This window comes from Mangifera indica, chromosome 11 (genome assembly GCF_011075055.1).
Source record: "Mangifera indica cultivar Alphonso chromosome 11, CATAS_Mindica_2.1, whole genome shotgun sequence".
NCBI classification, from domain to species: Eukaryota; Viridiplantae; Streptophyta; class Magnoliopsida; order Sapindales; family Anacardiaceae; genus Mangifera; species Mangifera indica.
The window spans coordinates 9,573,793-9,600,690 of NC_058147.1; the positions used below are offsets into that span (position 1 = coordinate 9,573,793).

General features: G+C 32.7%; 2 protein-coding genes and 1 pseudogene across 2 annotated transcripts; 2 read left to right on the plus strand and 1 right to left on the minus strand.

Moving 5' to 3' along the window:
- The first annotated feature begins 4,168 nt into the window (after positions 1 to 4,168).
- On the plus strand, positions 4,169 to 5,140 carry LOC123229722. Its single transcript, XM_044655642.1, has 2 exons — positions 4,169 to 4,330; positions 4,427 to 5,140. The coding sequence occupies exons 1-2, from the start codon at positions 4,169 to 4,171 to the stop codon at positions 5,138 to 5,140; spliced, it is 876 nt and encodes a 291-aa protein (XP_044511577.1).
- Positions 5,141 to 11,250: 6,110 nt separating this feature from the next.
- On the minus strand, positions 11,251 to 14,174 carry LOC123229724 (annotated as a pseudogene).
- A 6,398-nt stretch (positions 14,175 to 20,572) lies between these two features.
- Positions 20,573 to 22,962, plus strand: LOC123229258 (cytochrome P450 71D10-like). The gene is made up of 2 exons (XM_044654920.1): positions 20,573 to 21,650; positions 22,211 to 22,962. The coding sequence occupies exons 1-2, from the start codon at positions 20,751 to 20,753 to the stop codon at positions 22,820 to 22,822; spliced, it is 1,512 nt and encodes a 503-aa protein (XP_044510855.1). The 5' UTR covers positions 20,573 to 20,750; the 3' UTR covers positions 22,823 to 22,962.
- Positions 22,963 to 26,898: the final 3,936 nt, after the last annotated feature.

Consider the following 26,898-nt stretch of genomic DNA (forward strand, 5'->3'; position numbering starts at 1 on the left):
TGCGGAGAAAACATTTGTTAGAAAAAGAGACTGCATTTACAGTAGTATTAATGTAATATTCTAAAAGATAAGGAGACCGTTGTAATGAGTAAAAAAATAAAACCCAAGGAGATAGTTGCAATGAAAAATTGTATATTTTTAAAACTAAATTTGGAAGAAAGATTTATTTTTTAAATTATAGGGTAAATAACATTTATTATACATTTATAACACACACACACACATACACACACATATATATATTTTAATCATATTAGTTAATAAGTAGATATTTAGATTTTTAAAGTTAAAGGGTATGATTTTGTCAATGGAATAAATCTTAGGTGGGAATAAGTATTTTGGCCTATATAAATTTGTCAAGAGCTATAAATAATAGGTAATATTAATTACTTTCTAAACATAATGGATTCTGGGGAAATAAATCAATATTTTAGGGATGTGCATGAGAGTTTCCGAAAAAGCGAAACAAAATTCTAAGAAAGACTTGACTGACAATAATTCCCTTTATTTTTTTTATTTGACTTTTGACCCCCTGCCTCACAAACTCACACAATCGCGCCAAATTAAATTAAATTTTCTTTTTCCATACAAAAATAAATAACGATCCAATCTTTTTCTTGATTATAAATAATAAGCCATATTTTATTATTGGGCAAAGGACTTTCTCCCTCAAATTTTAGTTTAATTTCAAAAACATATTTATAATAATTCAAAATTTTAAATACTCATTCATGGACTAATTTTTGTAAAAACTTTTAGTTACAAGTAAAAGTAAAATTATCATTTTATCTTTTACATTAAAAAATATATAATTTATATCATTTGCCCCCTGTATTTTGAAAAGTGCATTTCAACCCAACCTCTTAACTTTGAAAAAAGGATATTTCACCCTCACAAACCTTTAGGTTTTCTTCTCTCTGGCAACAACAACAACGGCGATCACCATTCTCCTCCCTTCTCTCTTTGCCACCACCGACGACATCCCACGATGGACGAAGAACCACCGTCTCGACAAATTGAAGATGAAACAATTTGGTTTCTCTAGCACCAGCATGACAAAGCAACACCAACTTTTTTTTTGATCCATTCAGCTTTAGACGAAAAAGAGTTGCATGACAGAAGCTTCATCTAGAGCTGATTTGACAAAAAAGGGGACAGATCTAAGGGAGAAGAGAGGAAAACACGATGGTAGCTTCTTCGTCTTTGATTTGTCTCATTGCTGCTTCCTTGTCCGTCATAGGACATCGTCGATAGTGGTAAAAAGAGAAAGGAGGAGAATGGTAGCCGTCGCTATCACCTTTGTCATCACTGTCACCAAAGAGAAGAAAACCTAAGGGTTTGTAGGGGTGAGATATCACTTTTTCAAAGTTGAGATACTAGGTTGAAATGTCACTTTTCAAAATATAGAAGAAAATGATATAAATTATATATTTTTTAATATTAAAGGTAAAATGATAGTTTTACCTTTACTCATAACTAAAATTTTTAATAAAAATTTCTCTATAATTAGGTATTCAAAATTTTAAATTACTGTGAATATATTTTTAAGATTAAACTAAAACTAGGGTGGGAAACAATCCTTTGCCCTTTATTATAATACAAAAATTTGGCACTAATCTCTAATACCATTTTTTAATCGATAATCAATAGCAATTCAGTTAGAATTTGATGAAATATAATTATTTTTATATTTTCACTTATTACTACTCATTGGATTATATTGAATCACTAATTTGTGTTAAAAAAAATTATATAAGAATAGTTTAATTTTTTAGTTTAGTTTAATACGACAATGTTTTATGTGCCAAAATAACATATATATATATATATATAAATAAAAAATTCATTTATATTAACTATAATATTGATTATGTGTAATACAAACATCCTTATTTATAATCAAATATTAGTCCAATAATATTTTCAGTTGGGCTCTTATTTTTTTCAGAGTTTTCCATGTATCTACCTGTATTTCTCTATTTTTAAATTTCATTATTCTCCTGATTTACAATTTTTATGTCGTGAATCACGAATATACTAAAAGCAAAAAATCAAATTAAAATTTTGAGACACTTAGTAAAAAGATATAATTATATAATATATTACAAAATTCGTAGTGGATATTTAGTCACGACAAAGTATAATATAAAAGAATTTTTTTTTTTTAATTAAGTTGCCTTTATTGAAAAATCCAATAGCGTTAGTGTAAAACCATTTGGAGAATAATTTCTACGGATTTATTTATCAATAAAACTATGTGTACCCATTTTGGATACACAAATATATACACATTTATATGTGTCATCATGTGATTGAATGATTTTGAATTAAGACTAAAACAATAACCAATCATATGATGACACATATGAGTGTGTATACATTTGTGTACCCAAAGTGGGTACACATAGTATTGCTCTTTATTTATACATAACTAATTTGAAGATTTGAAGAGAAAGATGCAAATTTTCGTAATTTGAAGTTATTCAAAATCTATTACTTGCCAAAACCCATCTTCAACACTTAAAATTTAACTTATTCTCCATAATTACAATTTATAATAATAATAATATTTATGTGAATGAGTGATTAATATTGGTTGTTTGAACTAACTTTTATACAATTGATAATAAATTAATTATCCTAAACATCAAGTATTTAAGCAAAATTATCTAAATTTTTTTCACTTAAGCGAAAATGTCTTTTTGACTTGAAATAACCGAAATGCTCTCATATATATATATACCCCACGCATATATTTGTTTGATCCACTGTTCCCAAAATAAAAGAATTCCTTGGGTCTTCCACAAAGTAATGAGTTTCACGGATTTTCAACTTTTTGGATAGAATTTTTTACCTTTGTCAATAACAAAAAAGGTTTATAAAAAATCTCTTATTTTATTTGAATCATTTTTATGTTTAAATTTTACCAATTAGATTAAAATTTTGGGCTTTTTTAATTTAGGATTTTCATATTTGAACAATTGATTTTGTGATTTGACTCTTGTTTGTTTTAGATGAATTAGTTTAGAGCTATTGTGTTTAAGTAGATGTAGAATTGTTTGTTATTGAAATGGTGGTTGGAAACTGAGATTTTGGTAAAAAATTGTGTGATTTTGAAATCGATACTTCACCTTGGGGGAGAAACATTAAACCCGAGGAATCCTGAGTTTGAGAAATATCCCCTGGGTTGAATTGAAGACACAGGGGAGGGGAGCAAATGAGATTTTCTAAATAGTAATTGTATCGGGGGGTCTAGGGGGAACCCCGGGGGAGGGGGAGAAATTGCAAGTTTTAGATGATTAGAAGGAAGTAGGAGCATATAACTATGATTAGCCCAGCAGCATAAACACCAACCACGACGGCCATAAGTATCACAACTGCAACTAGAATCCTCCTCCTTTCCTTCTTTCGGGAAGCATTTGGTTCTGTTACATTTCTGAGGCCCAAATTTCCAGTGATGTTAACTGAGACATGGAGGTTAAACTTAGGAACAATTCCTAGCAAGCGATTATTAGAAAGAATTAACTAACTGCATCAGGGATGACAATTGATTTTATATATATGTGTGTGTGTGTGTGTGTGTGTGTGTGTATCATGTGATTAGATGTTACTTTATTGTTAATTTAAAATTACTCAGTCATATTATATAATACATGCACATATATACACATTTATATAAAAATATATATACGCATAATTTTATTGTTTTATTTTATTTTTATTTTAAAATCGCACATAATGATACATATAATGATGTTGTTGAAGATTATCTAAACCTTTTGTTCAAAAATAAATATATATAAATAAATTAAAAGTGGAGTTACGTTGAAAACAGTTGGAAAAAACTGCTAGTAGTTTATATGTGTTTAGATTAAGACATGTAGTTAAAAAAAACTCCCTGCTGGTTTGTAAGTTATCTAAAAACTACTTTGTAACTGACTTGTCTATATAAAGACAAGCATATAAGCATTAGTGTTGTATGAGTAATATACTGAAAGATTATTTTTTAAGTCTGAAAAATAATTTGTTTCATTTCTTTCAAGTCTAACAATTGGTATCAGAGCATTAAGTGTTCTTAGTGGATCTGTGTGTGAAAATTGCTTGAAAGAGTGTGAGTTACTTTGAGGGATAAACACTGTGAGATTTACAAAATAAAAGGTGAACAAAAATGGCCTCTTCATCAAATTCTTCCTTGCTCGCAATACCAGTTTTTAATGGAGTTCACTACCACATATGGGTAGTGAAAATGAAGATTTTTTTACAAGCAGCTGATTTATGGGACGTTGTCGAAACAGATGGAAATTTTCCAACCATGCCTGAGAATCCTACAGTGGCTCAAATGTAGTTGTATAAGTCAAAAACCAAGAAAAAGAGCAGGGCTTTATCTTTCTTGCACTCTGCGATTGCTGACAATATTTTTGTCAAGATTGTGCACTGCACTACTGCCAAGCAAGTATGGGAGAAGTTGCAACAAGAATATCAGGGTTCGGAGAAGACTCGAACCATGAAGATAATCACATTGAAAAGACTACTTGAGAATACTAGAATGAATGACACAGAGAGTGTTTCACAATATTCAGATAGGATTATGAAATTGGTGAATGAAATGAGAATTTTGGGAGAAGATCTTTCTGAGGAAAGAATTGTAGAGAAAGTTCTTGTGAGTTTGCTGGAGAAGTTTGAGTCAAAAATTTCTTCTCTAAAGGATTCAAGAGACATCACTTCAATCTTTCTTACTGATTTGATGAGTGCTCTTGAGGTGCAAGAGCAACGAAGGAAGATGCGAAGTGAAAATGGAATCGAGATGGCTTTTCAAACTAAGGCCACATTTAAGCCAAAATTTACGAAGGAAGGAAAGAAGCCTTATTTCAGTAAAGGAAAAAATAAAAAACTGGAGGGGTTTAAATGTTCAAATAACAAAGAAAGAAGTCTGCTCTCTTGTAGTCATTGTAAGAGAAATAATCATAAAGAGGATGAGTGTTGGTTTAAGGGGAAAGTACCACCACCTTTGAGGTGTAGATTCTGTAACAAAAATGGACATATTGAGAAGTTTTGCTACCGAAAACAGGAGCAACAGAATCCAGAACCATTGGTTCAACAAAATCAGCAATTGAATGTTGCAGAAGAAGAAAAAAAATGAAGAATATTTGTTTATGATGATGGATGCTCAAGAACAAAATCACTCTTGGATTATTGATAGTGGGTGTACTCAACACATGACAAGTAATGCAAAGTTGTTCACTCATATAGAAAAGTCAAATGGAGTGGTTCGAATGGGAAATGGAGAAAAAGTGCCAATCACAGGAAAAGGCACTGTGGCCTTGCAAACAAATTCAGGTATCAAATTAATTTCTAATGCCCTTTTGGTACCTAGTTTAGAACAAAATTTGTTAAGTGTTGGCCAATTAATGCAAAAAGGTTTTGTTCTAGAATTTAAAAATGGAGTTTGTAAAATTACAGACTCTAATGGTCTAGAATTTAAATGCGTTCCTATGAAAAATAAAAGCTTTGTGGTGGATTGGAACACCATAGAACCTTATGCATTGTGTAGTAAACATGAAGATGAATCATTGCTTTGGCATAAAAGGTTGGGGCATTGTAATTTTAACTCTATTCAACTAGCACAGAAGCAGAATTTTGTGAGTGATTTACCCAGTATTGAAGTTAGTGATAAGGTTTGTGAGAGTTGTCAAATTGGGAAACAACATAGGCATCCATTTCCCAGTTCTTCAAATTGGAGAGCAAAAGAGAGATTGAAGTTAGTTTACTGAGATATTTGTGGACCTATAAAAACTCCCTCACTAAATGAAAGTAAGTATTTCTTACTTTTCATTGATGATGCCACAAGGATGATGTGGATTTATTTTTTAAAGGCTAAATCAAAGATGTTTGTTGTATTTAAGAAATTCAAAGCAATGGCTGAGACACAAAGTGGCTTTCCCTTGAAGTGTTTAAGAACTGACAATGGCAAGGAGTATTCCTCTGCCGACTTTGATTCTTTTTGTGCAGATTTTGGAGTTCAGCACCAATTCACAGTGATATATTCTCCTCAGCAAAATGGCGTTGCCGAAAGGAAAAATCGAACCATCATGGAGATGACAAGATGTCTTTTGATAGAAAAAAAATTACCCAAGTGTTTTTGGGCTGAAGCGGCAAATACGGTGGTATACTTGATTAATAGATTACCAACGAAGGCTGTACGAGACATGACTCCCATAGAAGCTTAGAGTGGATTGAAGCCAGCTCTCAAGCATATAAGAGTATTTGGTTGCATAGGCTATGTTCATACTCCTGATGTAAAAAGAAGTAAATTGGATGACAAAGCAGAGAAATGTGTATTGGTGGGTTATAGTAATCAAGCCAAGGGTTACAGAATGTACAATCCAATTACGAAAAATTTTTTGGTGAGTCGAGATGTTGTGTTTGATGAAGAAGCAACATAGAATTGGGAGGTAAAAGGAATTGATAGAGAAAATTCTGTAGTTTTAGATATGAAAAAAAATGTATTTGAAGATGATGTGTATAATGAGGAATATACGAATGATGAGGAAGAAATTGCAGTGAAAGGTACCAAGCCTCTTCATGAAATTTATCAAAGGTGTAACAGCGTTATGATTGAACCGTCTTCTTTTTTCGAAGCAAGTAAGCATGAAGGGTGGCAAAAGGCAATGCAGGAAGAGATTTTAACGATTGAGAAGAACAAAACTTGGGAGCTAGTAAATGCACCTGAAGGAAAGAAAATTATTGGAGTGAAATGGGTTTACAGAGTAAAAATAAATCCAAATGGTTCTGTCAAACAACTGAAAGCACGTTTAGTTGTGAAAGGGTATTCTCAAATGGTCGATATTGACTATACTGAAACTTTTGCTCTAGTTGCAAGATTGAATACAGTAAGACTTCTCATTGCACTTGCTGCTCAAAGGCAATGGGAAATTTCACATTTGGATGTCAAGTCAGCCTTTCTAAATGGTTGGTTGGAAGAAGAAATCTATGTAGCTCAACCTGAGGGGTTTGTAATTGAAGGAAAAGAAAGAAAAGTGTATAGGTTACTTAAAGCCCTTTATGGCCTCAAACAAGCCCCAAGAGCTTGGTATAGTCGGATTGATTCATGGCTTGAAATTCAAAGTTTCAGGAAGAGTCCTAATGATGCAACCTTATATGTAAGGCAGACTAAAGGAGGAACGGTGTTAATTTCTCTTTATGTGGATGATCTTTTAATTACATGTAGTAATCCCAAAGATATTGAAGAATTTAATATGGGTATTATGAAGGAATTTGAGATGACTGACTTAGGAAAAATGAAGTATTTTCTAGGCCTGGAAGTGAGTCAAGAAATGGATGGTATTTTCATATGCCAAAGTAAATATACTCAAGAGATTCTGAAGAAGTTTTTTATGGAAAATTGTAAGCCTACAACAACTCCTTTAGTGTTGAATGCAAAGCTGAGGAAGAATGATGGAAACAAGAGGGCTGATGAGACAAAGTTTCAAAGTCTGGTGGGAAGCTTAATGTATTTAACGACAACAAGGCCAGATTTGATGTACTCTACTAGTCTATTGTCTAGATTTATGCAAGAACCTAGTGAGGAACATTTCTCAGCAGGAAAACAAGTTTTACGGTATCTAAAAGGAACTAAAGACCAAGGAATTTGGTTCAAACGAGTTGAAGAGGAGAAGCTGAGAGGATATGTAGATAGTGATTGGGCTGGAAGTGTGGATGATATGAAGAGTACAACAGGTTACTGCTTTACACTTGGCTCAGGAATTTTCTGTTGGTGTTCGAGGAAACAAGAGATCGTGGCTCAAAGCACAGCTGAAGCTGAATATGTTATCGCCGCAGCCGCAGCGAATCAAGCAATATGGATTAGAAAATTGATGAAAGATCTAGGAGAAGAACAAGTTGAAGCGACTATGATCGAGTGCGACAACAAGTCAGCTATTTCTATTGTTGAAAATCCAGTCCAACATGGGAGGACTAAACACATAAATATCAAGTATCATGCCATTAGGGAAGTTGAAAAATCAAAAGAAATCAAAATGGTTTATTGCAATTCAGAATCCCAGGCTGCTGATATACTCACCAAAATATTGTCGAAGTCCAGATTCGAGATGTTAAAGAGCATTCTTGGAGTTGTTTCCAAAAGGTTCAAGGAGGAGTGTTGAAGATTATCTAAACCTTTTGTTCAAAAATAAATATATATAAATAAATTAAAAGTGGAGTTACGTTGAAAACAATTGGAAAAAACTGCTAGTAGTTTATATGTGTTTAGATTAAGACATGTAGTTAAAAAAACTCCCTGCTGGTTTGTAAGTTATCTAAAAACTATTTTGTAACTGACTTGTCTATATAAAGACAAGCATATAAGCATTAGTGTTGTATGAGTAATATACTAAAAGATTATTTTTTAAGTCTGAAAAATAATTTGTTTCATTTCTTTCAAGTCTAACAGATGTAAAATGAGCTAGTTGTTATGCTTAATTTCTTCAAATGCACTCAATGCTTCCAAATGAAGAGCTGCAAACTGCATACACACAAATACCACACATCACTCTATAATTCAATTCTGTTCACCCCAATCATATACCCAAGGCATGAACTTCATTGTTAATGACTACAGAGGTGGCCAAATTTGAATCAAATTTTGTTTTAATGCTAGCAAGTATTAAGGCTTTTCCTCCAAATTAATCTTGCATAAGAACATGAGAACTGTCAGACTGATTTTCTTTTTCATTTTTTATTTTCCTCTTGATAACAGAAGTCACTAGGGAGATACACTAAGAAGCAAAACCAGAGTTCAAAAATCCAACCCAATTTCAATTGAACTTCAAACTTAGATTATTTTACAGAATTCTGTTAAGGCAAAATGACAGCACTTACAGGTTTCATTAAATATCTTTGGAAGTAGTGCTCTCATTTTTACTTCAAAACTATCATCTTGTCATCAAAAGTAAAGAATCAATAGCAAGCGGAATCAAATAAAAATTTTACCTTTAGATAACTCCAAGTGGCAGTGGCCAGGTCGATCCTAGTATAGCTCATCGGGCACACATGTCCAAATGAGGTCACCACTTGGGAAACCTTTAGGTCAAGCTGCCCTAACACAAACTCAAGGTTTGGGGCACAATCCACTTCTAAGGTCATGCCCCCTTAGACCTTTAACGGGTTGGTATGTGTGTTTTTACAAATCGATGTATGAATTATAATTTTTAATAATATAAATTTTTTAATGTTTTTAGGTGGTTGACCCATTGGGCTTATCTCACGATCAAGCATGGCTTGTTAAGCCCATGGGTCTAGCATGACTGGCTTTTTTCGTGTTCAACCAATGAGGGGTTGTGCCAAATTATAGGGATCAGTTCACAGGTTGGTCTAATCCTTTTGACACCTCTATAAGGCACCAAAAAATTTTACTTGAGCAACATATTGTGTTATGCAGTAAAACTTCTTGATCAAACTCGCAAAAACAATATCAGAAAGGCGACTAAAAGCTAGCCCTGAACCATGTTGCACATTAGCTAAAATGCAGATAGAGGTCGCTTCACCTAAATACAATAAAAAGGACACTTCTTGATTATTTAACTCCTTTACATGAACAAGATTATTTTTCTTATTCAATCTCGTGTCTATATAGGATAGCTATCAATTTCCACTAAACTTGGATCATGTAACCAATGTAATTATATTATTTTCATAGAATTAAAATATGAATAAATATATAGATGCATGGTGAAAGCAATGTAGCGCATTTGCATGCAACCCATACTTGTTTGACCTATAAATAAAAGGGATTATGCAAAGGTAAAGTCGTATAGGGCCTTTTCTCAATAATTCTCTAGCATTACTCATCAATATTTTATCACAGTTTTTCAAAAAACAAAGAATATAATTGTAGAAATAGGCTCCTAAACAACTAATTAAACTAAGTTAAAAATTTGTTTGAATTTAATTATTTCAATGGAGTCATTTACTCATTGATGATTCCACTCAACATTATAAATAGTGGACATAAAATTATTAGAAATTTTCTATTATGGGTTAACATTAATTATATTTTTGGTTTAATAAAATTGGATAATTAGATAGTTCAATGTCAGAAAAAATTACACATTTATCTCATTGATTTTCAACGTTGTGTTTCGCATGATTGGAGAAGATATCCGTACATCTTCTTCACCTTTACATGCGCTTACCAAAATTACTCATTCTAGCCCGATGATAGGCTCAAGAATAGAAAGAAAAAAAGTTCTCTATAATGCTCTCTCGATGCTCATATTCTCGCCCAGTTTTGTTCATTTTCCAAGTAGCCAAACATATTTCTAGAACTAGAACTCACTAATATAACAGAAAGTCAAGGCTCCTTCCTACTCGTTGCCTAGAGCTTTAAGTTGAGCATTGTACTAGAATTAAGTTGAAATTCTGCAAATCAAACATGTCAAGATGGAATGTGTAATCCCAATACTAACAGACATGTCAAGTCTCAATTAAATATACATTCATATAATTGAAGCTTTCTTCAAAATTTGGGTAAAAAATAATCATTTAGTCCATATTTATTCCTAAACCTTAAACTTCAATTCTAAAAACTATATTATACAACATTATATTGTTTTACAATGCAATCAAATGAAATAATATATTGGTCCTATTAGTAGGATACGACATACCGAACATAACCTCAGATCCTTACAATGAAGAAATTAAGCCTTTTATAGGTTGCTCCGTCCTGGTGGCATCAAGTGTACAGTGGGAATTTATGACCTTGTTATTGTAAAGCGACTCCCATTGACTTTAGGATGAATAAAATTATATAAACTTTTATGTATAAATTAAGTTAATAGTTTATACTTGAATGATATAATTGTTTACTTTTTCTTATAGTTTAAAATCACTGATCAAATGCAAACATATACGGTTATATACAAAAGTTTTTATAATTTATTTATATATATAATATTATTTTTTCAAAATATAGTTCAATATATATTTATATAAATAAGTAGTGCTATATGCACAACTTTTATATACAAATAACGACATGTCACTATATAATTAGATAATTAAAAATTAAAAATAAAACAATACATAATCGCATTACGACTCATCATTATTTATGCACAAAGTTGTGGATAGTTTGAAAATTAAAAATAAAATACACCCAATCATATTATAATATTTCATTGTTTATATATAACGTTATGTACAAAAATTTTGCACATAGTTTTATTGCATGTAAACATTTATTTATGTTTTCTACTCCTTTCTAATACTTCGGATGATTCGAAGGAAGAAGGAACACCAAACTGTGATTAGCCCAGCAGCATAAACACCAGCCGCGACAGCCATAAGTATCACAACTGCAACTGGATTCTGCCTCCTTACCTTCACTTGGGAAGCATTCGGCTCTGTTACATTTCTGAGGCCCAAATTTCCAGTAATGTTGACTGAGACATGGAAGCTGAACTTAGGAACAATTCCTGACAACTGATTATAAGAAAGAATTAACTGCACCAGGGATTGCATTTGAGTAAAAAATTCCGGAATCTCACCAGAAAAATTGTTGTGTGAAAGATCTAAAACTTCCAATACAGTTAGGCTAGAAAGACTGGCCGGGATTGGTCCTTCAAACAGATTGCTACTCAGATTCAAACCAATCTGCAATTTCTCTGGCAACTTCAGAATTGGGCCTCTTAGCTGATTTTCTCCAAGTTGGAGCTCTATCAAAGAATTCATGTTCCCAATAGAGTCAGGTATGGAACCACTGAGATGGTTGCCTTGTAAATTCAAGTTTCTAAGTCGTTGCAGCTTGGAAAAGGAAGAAGGTATCGAACCAGTAAGCGAGTTCCAGCTAATGTCTAATTGAGACAAAGTCTTTAGCTGGGAAAACTCAACAGGGATTTCTCCACCCAGATCATTGAGCTGAAGTTTCATAACTGGAAGACGGCTGAGATTACCCAACTGCGCCGGCAATGAACCATTCAATTTATTTTGAGCCAAATTCAACAGTGCCAAATTTTGGCAATCGCCCAGTCGTGGAGGTATGGTTCCAGTGAGCCTATTGTTGTCTAGCTCCAAGTAAGTTAAATTTTCAAGAGCTGAAAATTCAAGGAAGGGATAGAACCATTAAATGCATTGCTTCCCAATCTCAGCCTAACAACGCTTGGAGATATCTTATCAGGTATTGGACCCTCAAGTAAATTATAAGACAAATCCAGTGTCTGTAAATTCACGTTTGACAAAAGGCCTTCTGGAATAGACCCTGTCAACTTGTTGTAACTAAGATCCAAATACTTCGCATATTTTGTGAGTCCAGTAGGAATTGGACCATTAAAATTGTTCAGTTGGGCTGCAAAACGCGAGAGGGTTGATATACTGGAAAGGTTTGTTGGAATTCCACCATTTAAGTTATTCTGCGAGAGAATTAGAACTTTCAACTTGGCAAGTTCTCCAATTCTACTTGGTAAAGTCCTTTTGATTTATGCATGTATATAATCTAAGTGGTAGAGATTTGGTGCATAAACAAGCTTATGGTAGAATATTTGTATTCGAAGAATTTGAGCGAAACACCGAACCATTAAACACATGTGTGATATGAGTGATAACCGTGAGGAGATTCACCAAAACTTTATACATGCTTTAGAATGCGATTGTCTTTATTTGTCTTTGTGCATATTTCCTTGTGAAGTTTGATGATCATGTGTGTTGATGCTTGAGTCATGCTTGGTTTGAATCCTAAGGCATGCACACTTTTTGGTATCATGAGAAAAGAGATTGATGGAACCTTTTTGTGTTTGTTTTGTTTTTATTTTTTGTTTTACTCGAGGACGAGCAAAAGATAAGTGTGGGGGAATTTAATAACACCATTAATTGTTATTATTTTGATTTCTAATTCCCTTATGTTGTGTAAAAATTTAATTCAATCTAATGGAATTACTTATCTTTGAGCATTTTTGGAGTAAGTTGGGCCAAAAAGATGAAAAATTGGAGCAGACCTATTAATCTATAAATTCTGTAAGGCTGACTAGGCATGGGCACGTGAAATGATGAAAGCAAAATTCGAAAATTATATCTGGACTTCCAGATCAGTTGCAAAGGTCCACAAAATATCAAGATTTGCTTCCTATAAAAGGGATAATTATTAGCTGGAAAAGGGGATTAATTGAGGTAGATAAGGAAGAATATTTTTTGAGGAAGGATATACATTAAAATATATATCTTTTCCTTTCTTTTTGGAAAGATATGTATCACCTTTGCTTGGTTGGATTAGGAGATTATGATTGACTTTTATTTCTAGATTTTAGTAAGGAGAAAATATATATACTTTTATTTTTATTTTGCAGAATTATTCATCATTGTAATTGGAGGATTAGAGAGTTAAATATGGTTTATAGTGGCTGAATATTTTCTCTTGGTTGAAGGAATCTGAAACCATGGAACTACAATGATTGTGAGATTTATTTTTGTTCTTTAATGTATCTTTTTAATTATTTGAATATTGATTATCTTTCTGAATTATTTTTCATGATTGTGTTAGTTGATTGTTAAGGCGCGTGATTAGTTTATCAATTAATATAATCTACTGCTAGATTAGGTGTTGAATCCGTAATTGTTCAATCCATCTAATCGAAGTGGCAACTAGGTTTATCGTTTGCTATGTCAGAAATTGTAAATCCTAGGAAAATAATCAGTTAGATTAAATACAACGTCGTACGTTTGTATTGTCTTGCTTCGTTAGCCTTTCTAATTCGTAATGCTATTGTTTAATTAAATTCGAGATCGTATCTGAATTATTAATCAATAAGGGTTAATTTAAATACATGTTTTTGGTTAACTAATCATAAGAAAGGACAGATAATTCTTTTAATACCATAACTAATATTTGAATTGATATTTTTGATTTCGATGATCAATTGTAGTTCCAATGGTGGATGTGACCGTAGACCAAGGTTTGTTTAATTGATTATTTGTTTTAGATTATTTCGCTGAATTTTTATTTATTATTTTTAATTAGAATTTGCATTCAATTCAAAACCCCCCTTATTTCCTTGTTTTGATTTATTTGTGACGACATACTAATCAAAGCTCTTCGAGGGAACGATCCCTACTTTTCTTTATTACATTTTTATTGCAGGAATTTAGGATTTTAATTTGGGTGTCGACGACAGCACATACCACATTTCGTATTCTCTACCTAAAGGTGATTATATGATGATACGCCTAGAAACCTCGTCGATAATAGCTTATGAGATTTTCAAGCCATTTGTTGCCAATGATATTGCATATTGCATCTCATCTCTAATAAACTTCATTATTGTGAACAATAATAATAAAGTCACAATTGAGGTCCTAATTGGCTCTAATTTTAAAGAGTTAGAGGTAAAGGTTGAATTTGCACTATTAATTAAGGATATAGTTTTGGCCCAACAAGTTGGTAAACCACCCGAGCCCAAGATAATAACTTAAATGAATTAAAAGATTTCTATGTTGAGTGGGAGAAATCCATCAGGTTAAGGTAATCTGTCATAAAGAATCTCTTATCGACTAATTTATTGGAGGTTTACCTTAAATCATAAATGTTAAAAAGACTCATTAAGATTAGCTAGACATATGATAATATTGGAATTACTGGTTTAATGAGTTATATGACTTGGATAAAATATGATAGTCCTAAAACAGTCAAAAAGTGATGAGTATATGCCAAGTTTAAAAGACACTATAAGATCCTCTTTTGACTTCAATCAAATCAAAACTAGTAGTGGTTTATAATAAGATATAACGTATTATTAATCTGATTCCTAAATGTTCTTGAATAAAAGAAGTATAAAGTGAAGAAGTTTTAATGGTAGGTTTGGGTGTTCAAGCGATGCTCGATTATAAAGAAAGAATAACAATAAAAAGTACTAGTTTTGATTGGTCAAATAAGGTTAAGGTTTTGGATGTGAAGTTGATCAATAGATAAAGGCTAGGTAAGTGGGGGTCCACATTTAGGTTTGAAAATTGTGTAGACATTAAGGTTAACAACATGGGCATAAAGAAAAATTTGCCAAATTTTTCAAGATCTTGGGACTCCAAAATGGCGTTACTATAAAACTCAGTTTTAAGCTTAGAGATATGATGAGAAGTACATGTGACTAAATATTCATGGGTAAAGTTGTCAAAATAACATAGTATTTTTCTAATGGATTTCTTTATATATTTATGTCAAAGTTATTACTCCAATTAAGGTACCAAAGTGATTGACATCTAATTCTTGAAATATTCATAAGGTTGGATAATATCATGGCTAAATCGATAATGGGACTCAATAAAGTTTATAAAGTCTAATGGAATTTAAGATTCCCTTAGAGGATGTTCCTACTAAAGAATAATAGCTAGTCTTATAGTAGGTAAGCTAAATGCGATTGATGTAGTTATAGAAAACTTAACGAGGAAGTCTACTATAAAAGGAAGATTTGCTATCATTAATAATTTTTATGTGTATCTCAGTAAGGGAGACTATGTTATTGAAAACTCATTTAAATTAGAGTTATGCAAGATAGATGTCAAAGTGGTCATTCTGAATGAAATCTTTATATAAAAGTCTATATGGTGCAATAAGATTTATCAAAAGCATAAAGAATGAAGCTTTTGGTAAGTGATTTTAAAAAGTCTATCTATGGTTGAAATAGATATATCGACTGTAGTATCTCAAATTTAATAAAACGCAGTTGCTCATAACTTCATATGGAATGAATTGGACCAATATAAGAGTATAAAGATCAGTGGAAGCATAGTTTTCCTTCATGGTATGGTTCAATATGTCGGTAGTAATGATGTCAACTTGTTTCCGAGATCAAGTTAGTTTTATTCAAAACTCTTGATGTGAAGGAACTTGAAGATATATTATTTGTTCTTGGTATTGAGATCCACTGTGATAGGACTCATGGATTTAGTGACTTATCTCAAATACATACTTGAAGCATGTGTTTTAAATGTTCAACATGAAGAATTGTAGGGCAAATAATGTTTCTATTGTGAAATGAGATAAGTTCGACATCAACATTGAGTAAAGAATGAGGGTGAAAAGGAATCTATGTGAAATGTCCCTTATTATGGTGTTATTTAAAGCTTGATGAATACACAAATGACTTTTGCATTTAAGGTTCTTAATTTATACCTCTCGAATCCATGTTTTGATTATTGGGTTGTAATTTAAAAGGTAATGAGATATTTGCAAAAGATCAAAATTTTGGTGGTTGTAAAGATAAGCTAAAGTTCATTTTGGATATAGTATTATACTCGCCGAATTGGCCATGTTTGGAAAACCACTAAGTAGTTGTTAGCAACAACATCAACCATAAATATTGGATTTGTAGTTTGCTATGGGGCAACTTCTCAGGTATATGGTTGAAGGATTACTTGATTGAACTACTTGGTGTTGATTCTATAGCAGTGCAATTAGGTAAAAGACCATTTACCAATGGTAAATTGAGACATACAAAATAAAATTCATTATAGTGAGGAACCTCTTAAAGAAAGGTGACATTAGGTTAAAATATAAAATGCAAAGTTAATAAAGTTTAAACCCTTAATCAAAGGAATAAATCCTATAACCCATAAACTCATGTTAAAAATAATGAGAGTGTTTAAGGTATTTTGATATCTAGGGTTAATGAGAGTTTTTATTATCATTGTTTTTATTGATATGTTTTATTACTTATTATTTATTTATTTATTTATTGATCTTGATCATATTGACATATTTATTTGTCTATGAATATATGTACATATATATGGTTAAAGTACAATATGTGTCTCAAGATAAGGTTTCTTTTAAGTATGACAGTTGTATGTGTGTGTTTCATGAGTCTTGAGCAAAGTTGAAACATATACACCTCATTGGAAGCAAAACAATTTCTATTGTTTATTTTGAAACATAAGAATAAAGAGAAATCATAAAAAAGATTGACAGAGACAACATATATTTGTGATCACTTTGTTAGATGCTATTTCTATCACACTCCCAAATTTATCCGTGTTGATTTGATTATTAGTAATTGTGATAAAAAATAAGCTTATGTTGATAAAGGACATAAATAATGTTTTGGTTCGTTATTGATGGGCATATTAGTTGGATCTGGATTGCTTATTAAAGTATAATTTATCTGTGGACTATTTTGTTTTGTAAAATAGTAGCCACTTAAAATTAAAAATGTTAATTACCTGAGAGTCAAAAATTGTATTCTTTTCTTAAAATAAAATAAAATAATTAATGTTACCCAAGTGAGAGAATGTTAGAAATTTTCTATTGTAGGCTAACAATAATTATAGTTTTGGTTCAATAAAACCGGGTAATTAGATAGTCCAATGTCAGCTTACAGACAGACTTGAGTGATCAATAAAGATAAGTTTGATGGGGGGTCAATTAACCTACTATAAATTGGCTAGGTTCCTATCCCAAAACCTAAGGTAGTATGATCGTAGTATAGCTTATCCATACAAAACCATCATTCAAGGAGGTTTCTCTAAATTATGTTTAGAGGTGATCTCGACAAGTTATTTTAGGTGATTTCCAAAGTTTTCAGATTTAGTTTGTATTACAGTCCAAATATTTTTAAAACCCTAAAGTTTTAATTCACTGTTTTATAATCTATACATAGATCTTGAAATTTTAATTGATTGACTTATTTTATTCAATTTATGCAAAATAAACCTTATAGAAATTACTCTAATAAGTCCAATCATCATATCATCTTCTTGCATAAGTTCTAGTCTTATATACTATGTTGATATGGAAAGCAATGCCCCTTCTTGTTCTTTCTATTAACGATTATTCGGATTCCACTTTTAGTGGGATTGAGATAAGCACGAAGGAATTGTCCTACCCACCTTGTATAGTGACATGTTCTACGTCCCATTGGAAATGGTGGATAGGAAGATAACAGATAAATCCAAACTCCGCTGAATGAGGTGAAAGCTTATGTAAGAAACAAAATTTTGTATCACATTATTATTCATTCAAATTCCTATTTCAATTTCTTACCTTAATTTCTTTAGTATCCTTCTTTTCTTTTCTTTTTTTTTACGTCTCTTGCAATTTTCATTGACGACGACACGAAAGTATTATATTTAAAATCAATTATCGTCTTAAAGAAAAGGGAAAAAAGAAAAAAAAATGTTATTTGATCCCTGATATACTTTTGGAATTTATGGAATTATTTTGTAATTTAATTAATGGTCAAATTATTGTAACACAAAATTTTGATACAAATTCATGATATTTGGTTATACCCATTATTTTAGAAAAGAGTAATATTATATATATTCACTTTAGTTATATAAATATATAAATATTTATATATGTTATCATGTAATTGGGTGATATCTTATTTAAATTCAAAATCATTTAATCATTTGATAGCATATATAAGTATGTATATATATTTGTGTTCTCAAAATGGGTATACATAATTTAATTATATAGAAAATCTAGTGATACTTTTGTATTTGGCAAATTTAAATTAATGATAGATTAGTTTCTTTCATGCCATATTCAAATTGTGTGCTCTAATGGTAGGGGTCAATTTGATGATAAAGTATTTTGTTCTCTTCTTCTTGAGTCTCACTGTATTATCCATTAATTGTCCAATCCTTACAACCCTATCCAAAAACGGTATTGCTGGGAGGAAACACTACTGACATAATGGAAAAATTACATTACATTTTGGTACATGTTAACTTATCACTATCCTTTTCGGTGGATACCTTTTACACTGTTGCGTTCCTGATTAACAAGTTGCCCACACCAATTCTCAAGAATCGTACTTTGTTTCTTCTTTGATGTCCTCTTGACTATGACTTTTTATATGAACTTTTGGTTGTGTTTGTTATCTATGACATCCTTGATACATCTCACATTGGTAAAATACACGAAAGATGTTACCATATTGCTTAGAGATGCTAAGATGTAACTAGTTGAATAGTTTGTAAACTTCTTAAACTGTCAAGACACATTTTAGATTGTGAAGCTTAGAAATAAAATCATGATAAATTGTGTGTCCAATATGAATAATAGTTTGATAGTGAACTAGACTATTGGACCACAAATATTATAAATGATATCAAAATCAGTCCATGTGTCCTCTTAAACGATAGTGAGACAAACTTCAGCGAGGACATTAAGTCCTGTAATGGAGCTGATTGTGAAACCCCTTAGCAAATCTCATATCGACAAAGCATAAGGTAAATGTTAGGCATTAGGTGAGACAAATCTCAGTGAGAACATTGAGTCTGGTAAAAGGGGTGATTGTGACACTCTTAGACAAATCTTATATTGACAAAACATGAAAGAAAGGTTTTTTTGGATTGCAAAGCTTAGAAACAAAACCGTGATGGATTATATGTCCAATGTAGATAATATTTTGATAGTTAGACCAAAGATATTACATTATCCTTTAATTAATTACTCACTCGGACTGCTTCACTCAAATTGGTCCCTCGAACAGTATTTCTTTGCAATTAATTTCCTGGGTTATGATGCATCTTATTGTTGGTATTGTTGCCTTCATGTACCCGCTATCTGTGTTTGCATCTCTTGTCATGTGGTGTTTCATGAGATGACTTTTCCCACTTATACTGATGTCACTACCTTCTCAGTGCCTCCTTCGAACTTCCACCCCTTCTTAGATCTGTCGACAAATGTCTAGTTGTTATTTTGATGTTTTTGGTGTCTTCTCTTCTCTTGCATCGCCTGCTATTTCTCTGCAGTCCTCCCTGAGTTCACATAATTTGTCGGATTCTACTGGTTCCCTTATCTCACCATCGGTTACTTTATTGTCTCTTTCACCGATCGGGGAGTTACATGACGAGTGATGAAGATAAAGATGGAGTGAATAAGAAGATGTAAACTGGTAAAGGGTAGAGATCACCGATAAAGGAACCCCAGTCAACGACTGGATGAATCACTTGAAAGGCTGAGCGAATTGCGTTTGGGTTGTAACGTGGCTTGAGATGGGGTGAAACTGTCAGATCGCAAACATGCGATGAAAAAGATGAATGAGAGAGAACAGTTGCACTACGGCAAGTAACTATTTTTTCCAAAATCTTACGTGGTTCTAGCATCTAAGTATCAATACACTCATCATTAGCTGAAAAATTGTCAACCCATTCATAATCGGTGCCCATTAATCAACAGAAAATTGCCTTTAAGTCTTTCAGTGCTTGGTCATGATGGAGATTCCGATCTTTGTTGAATATTTTATAGAATATGCTGGCGGACGCTTCACTATTTTAAGAAAAATCTTACAATCAGAATTGATCCGGGTCACATGTATACAATGAATTTAGTAATTAATCCTACAATGTTAGCATGATGATAAGCTTGTGTCATCCAACAAAAATTCAACGAAAAAACTTTAGGAATAAATTAATTATATATATTTATCTATAAGTTTATGATTGAATGATGTGATTTTTTTTTTTCATCTCAAATTGATTATTTAGATAAAAAAATCTTAATTTGTATAAATAAATTTATATAGTTTATTTGTGCATATAATATTATTTCTATCCAAAACTGGGTAAGCGTCATATGGTATAAAAGAAAGGGAAATGGATTTTAGTGATCAGAAAAGTCCCTAGTAATATCCCCTTTTTCTGAACAAAAAGCAACTAATTTATTATGTTCAGATGATTGTAGTAGAACATTAAACTTGATTAAACTCCTTGGGAGGAGAGTGTTCCTATTGATACTGGTGCTTGTCTTCCTCAGTTTCATGGAGCTTCTATTGCCCTCGTTCACCCCGATATTTATTTTCACCCTTTTCTTGTTCATGGCAGCCAAAATAATAAAGGGATCAAAATCCTGGAAGTACGGCTCAAAGATGCCTCCAGGGCCCTGGAAACTACCTCTCATTGGCAACTTGCACCAGCTGGTTGGTTCACTACCCCATCGCCGCCTTAGAGACTTGGCCAAAAAATATGGACCCTTGATGCACCTGCAGCTTGGTGAAGTTTCAACCATCATAGTTTCTTCTCCAGAGATTGCCCGAGAAGTTATGAAAACTCATGACATCAACTTTGCAGACAGACCCCTTCTGATTTCTGCTAAGTTGGTAAGTTATGAGTATACTGATATTGCTTTTTCACCGTATGGAAATTATTGGAGACAGCTCCGAAAAATTGCAACCATAGAGCTCTTAAGTGCAAGACGAGTCCAATCACTGCGATCAGTCAGGGAAGAGGAGGTCTCAAATCTCATTAATGTCATAAAGGGTAATGAAGGGTCAGTAATCAATCTCAGTGACAAAATAGTCAAGTTGACATACGGCATAACAGCCAGGGCGGCTTTTGCGGAAAGATGCAAAGATGAAGATGCTTTCGTAACATGCGTATTGGAAGTCGTAGAGGCAGCTGCAGGTTTCTCCATTGTTGATTTCTACCCTTCTGTTAAAGCAATTCATGTTATTAGTGGAACGGATCTGAAGCTTGAGAAGCTGCATAAGAAGAGTGATAGAATACTTGAAAAAATTCTGAATGAGCATAAAGAGAAGGAGAGGACACAAATGAGCGAAAGAGGAGTAAAGGAAGATCTAGTTGATGTTCTTTTGAGAGTCCAGCGAGAGGGTGACCTTGAATTTCCCCTAACTGACAACAACATCAAAGCAGTCATCTGGGTTAGTAAAATTTTACTTTAATTTGCTGAAAGCACGAAGAATTTAAACCGTTCGCTACTAAGAGTTATGTTGTAGAAGCAAATTAACAGCAATCAGAAATTTCATGGCGGGTATATTAATTTCACTATTTTATTCTTTGTTAGCTACACGATTATAGTGTTAAGATATTTCATCCTTTAAAGAAAATTCTATACAAGCAACAAGGGAGAAAGCCCATATTTAAAGTGGTTCAATTTATTGATCGGAAGCCCATATTTACTGTTATGTTTAGCAGAGTTATGGTACAAGAATAATTGTGGAAACTGTTGGAACTGTAGGACTCATTGTTTCAAGATAAAAGGATTCCTGCTTAATTGTGAGTCAACTTGTTTGTATAACTAGTCAATCACTATGTCATGCTGAACACTTCTTTTATGTACTTCTCGTGGAGATTTCAAGGAAAATCTAACTGCAGAACAATATATAAAATAATAAATTATTTTGATTCGATGAAATGGGCACTTTATCAATTGTGTCCAAGCTAATAATTTATTAATTTGCCTTCTTTTTTTTCTTTAAAGGATATTTTTAGCGCTGGAAGTGAGACATCAACAACGGCTTTACAGTGGGCAGTGACAGAATTGATGAGAAACCCAAGGGTAATGAAAGAGGCACAAGCTGAAGTAAGACGAGTCTTAGATGGGAAAGGAAATGTTGATGAAACTGAAATTCAGGAATTGAAGTACTTGAAATCAGTGGTAAAAGAAACCCTGAGGCTGCACGCTCCTGTACCTCTTTTGCTTCCAAGGGAATGCAGGGAGAGTTGCGAGATCAACGGGTTCAAGATTCCTGAGAAAACCAGAGTCATCGTCAACGGATGGGCAATCGGAAGAGATCCCCGATACTGGAATGACGCTGAGACATTCTATCCAGAGAGATTTCTTAACAGCTCAATTGATTTCAGGGGGGTGGATTTCGAATACATTCCATTTGGAGCTGGAAGGAGAATTTGTCCAGGCTTGACGTTTGCACTACCAAATATTGAGCTGCTTCTCGCACAACTTCTTTGCCATTTTAATTGGAAGCTCCCAAATGGGACGAATCCTGAAGATCTAGACATGAGTGAGGTCTTTGGTATAACTTTAGGAAGGAAAACAGACTTGATGCTGATTCCTACCACTTATCGTTCTTAGTATTCTCTTATAAATATTGCATAAGAACATTACAAATGCAATATATATTTTCCATTTTTTGGTTTTCCAAGTTCGTTTTTCTGAGTGATTATGATTTTCAAGAGTATAAAACGTTAAGCATGTTCTTTGTTTGCTTCAAATAAGAACTGTGAAAGTGTGTAGGAAAATGAATGCATATGCTTAGTTTGGAGAAAACAGTTTCAGAGACTTTTTTTTTTTTTAATTTTTACATAAATTCTACTGTAGAGGCGTAAGTGCGTTTGTCTAGCTTAAAGTGACTGGGAAATTTGATCACCAACAAAGACTTAAAGTGAAGAAACCCGACCCAATTTCTTCTGTAGAGCTTCTAACTGTTGATTTTTAATGGAGATCTAGAAGCAAAGAAAGCAAGAAAAATGCAAAAGCAGAGGAGAAAAAATCAGAGAGCTGGAATGGAAGTCTGTTTTACTTTTGTTTTTTTAACAAGGAACCTAATCATTTCTTTGTCATACATGTATATTTACATAGCTTTTCTTAACCCATGTACAAAAGCAGCTTAAATTAAGCTTATCCACACAAATTCTTACAAGCTAACCAAACTTTAAATTAAAGTACACCTAACATAACAACTACAATTTAGTTTGGTTACATTCTAACTAAAAACATTACAAAATGGTTAAGAAAGTTTGTCACCATTTTAAGGCTGCAAAAAATAATCCAAATCATCTTCAGCTTTCTGCACTAGAACCATTTTCAAAAAATTCAGAATTTTCAGTAGCCAACTTCACTGCTCCATAGCTCAACACTCCTCCTTGACAAACTTGCTTATCATTCCCAACTTCTTTCTCATTTGAACAAACCTTTTGGTATTTAATGTCTTGGTCAAAATGTCAGCTAATTGCTCATCTGAGCTGCAGTGAATTAGCCTCATCTCTTATTCTTCTTCTGTTTGCCTAATGGCATGATACTTGATCTTGATATGCTTTGTTTTACCATGGAAAACAGGATTTTTTGTTATGGCTACCGCAGCTTTGTTATCACAATAAATAGGTGTAGCTTCCACTTGCTTTTCATGCAAATCATCTAAAATTTTTCTCAGCCAAATGGTTTGATTTACAGTTGAAGCAGCAGCTTCTGTTGTACTCTGAGCTACCACACTTTGCTTTTTAGAGTTCCAGCATATAACACCTGATCCAAGAGAAAATATGTAACCAAAAGTGCTTTTAAAGTCATCAATTGAACCACCCCAGTCATTATCAACATAGCCACATAAATTCACCTCCAATTTTCTATTATAAAAAAATTCCAAGATCAGTTGTATTTTTTACATATCTAAGTACCCTTTTGGCTGTTTTGAAATATTGTTGGCTTGACTTTTGCATAAACCTAGAAAGCAAACTTGTGGCATACATTATATCTGGTCTAGTTGTTGTAAGATCAAGCAAGCAACCTACCAAGCTTCTATAAACAAATGGTTCAACCTCCAGAAATCTATTATTCTTTTTTAGCTTCTGGTTTAGCATTAAAGGGTTGTCAACTCCTTTTGCATTATTCATGCCAAACCTTTTCAGTATCTCATTTGCATATTTTTCTTGACCAATAAAGGTCCCAACATCAAATTGAATTACTTCAATGCCTAAAAAGAAGTTGAGCTTTCCCAAGTCTGTCATTTCGAATGCATTCTACATCTCCAATTTCAACCAAGCAATCAATTCTTCATTGCTTTCTGTGACTAGAAGATCATCCACGTTAATGGATACAATTAGCATATTTTCTTCAACAAATTTCACATATAATGTAGCCTCATTTAGGCTCTTTACAAAGCCAAGCTTCAGCAAGTATGCATTCATATTGCTATACCAGGTTCTTAGAGCTTGTTTTAGGCCATACAAGGTCTTTCTAAGTAGACATACTTTATTTTCTTCACCTTTCTTTACAAATCCAGGAGTTTGTTCAATGTACACTTCTTCACTTAATTCACCATTAAGAAATGCTAATTTAACATCAAGTTGGTAGAGATTCCAACCTTTTTGTGTTGCTAATGTAATAAGGAGTTTGATGGTGTCAAACCTTGCAACAAGAGCAAAGGTTTCAAAGTAGTCTTCACCTTCCTTTTGAGCATACCCTTTCACTACAAGCCTTGCCTTTAGTTTGTTTACAGAACCATCAGCATTCAATTTTTTTTTGTACACCTATTTAACCCTTATTATATGCTTATTATGAGGTCTCTCTACAAGCTTCCAAATCTGATTCTTTTCAATCATCTTTATCTCCTCCTATATTGCAGCCCTCCAACAAGGAAACCTTGATGCTTCTTCAAACGTTGTAGGCTTTAATATAGTTGTATTACACCTGCTATAAATTTCATAAAGTGATTTTATTTTAGGTGTTTTATCTTCATCATCACTGCTAGCTTGAAGCTTATCTTCTGCCACATTTTCACTTTGCAAGTTAGGCTCATTTTTCACCTTCACTTGAACTTCATTGGCTTCCCAATTCCACACTGAATCTTCATCAAATTTCAGGTCTCTTTGGATGCTAAGTTTTCCAATTAAAGGATGATATACTCTATATGCTTTTGACAAATCACTATAGCCAACAAAGGTGCCTAATTCAGCTTTCTTACTCAACTTTTCTCTCCTCATTTCTGGTATATAAGTCCAACAAACACAGCCAAATATCTTTACATAACTCACATTTGGCTTTGAACCAAACCAAGCCTCATAAGGTGTCATTTCCTTCAAGGCTTTTGTTGGTAATTTGTTGAATAAATGCATTGTTGTATTCACAGCTTCTGCCCAAAAGCTTTTTGGCAAATTAGCTTCAAACAAAAGACATCTTGCCATTTCCATCATAGTCCTATTCTTCCTCTCACTCACCCCATTTTGTTGAGGGCTATAAGGAGTTGTGAGTTGATGTTTGATGTCATTTTCCATGCAAATTTTTTTAAATTTTTCACTGGTATATTCCCCTTCATTATCACTCCTTACCATTCTTATTTTACATCCACTTTCATTCTTGACAAGTTTGTTAAAATTTAGAAACACATCTGAAACTTCAAATTTTAGCTTAATGAAATAAACCCAGCACATTCTACTAAGATCATCAATAAATAAAACAAAATACCTACTGTCATTTAAGGAATTTTCTGTCATAAGGCCATACACATCAGTGTGTACTAACTGTAGCTTCTCCTTGGCCCTCCATGCTTCATTAATTGAGAATGAGAGTCTAGTTTGCTTGCCTAATTGAAAAGCTTCACATACTCCTTTCATCATTGCCACCTTTGGCATTCCAACAGTGAACTCCTTTTCATACAAAAGTTTGACCCCTTTTTCATAAAAGTAGCCTAGTCTTTTATGTCACTTAATTGACTCTTGATCACTACTAATAAGTTCTTGAGCATTCAACTCATTTAGCTCTAAGCAAAAACTTCTATGCATCATATTTACCATTATTACTTCTATTCCTTTTGAGTCATACACATGACATTTTTTATTGTCAAATTTTAAGAAGTAATTCTTCTCTAGCATCTTACCAATACTCAATAAATTAAGAGCTATACTAGGCACAAACAAAACATTATTAATCATTTTTGTACCTAAAGATGTAGTGACAGAAACTATACTAACTCCTTTCACTTGCAAAAAATCTCCATTTTTAATTTTTACTCTAGAGATTTTGCTTTTCTTCATGTAAACAAAAAGGCTTTCATCTGAAGTCAGATGGTTGGTGCATCCACTATCCAATAACCAGGTTTGAGAATAGACTTGAGTTTCATAATAGTTTGTTGTAAACAACTGCTCTTCAAATTGCTCTTCAAATTGCTCTTCTTTCTCCTGTAACTTTTCAGCAACTTAAGCTTGCTGCTGATTTGTTTTACCTTTGTTTTTGCAAACTTTCTCCATATGACCAAATTCTTTACACCCTCTACATTATATTTCAGGTCTACACCAGCAGTACCTCTTTGTATGGCTGGTTTTTTTACAATGTTACAGGGTGGAAATCTACCTTTCTTCCCTTTTTGTCTTCTATCAAAACTCTCCTTTTTTTTTTACCTTTCTTGCCAAATTGCTGCTTATTTGAACTAGAACCAG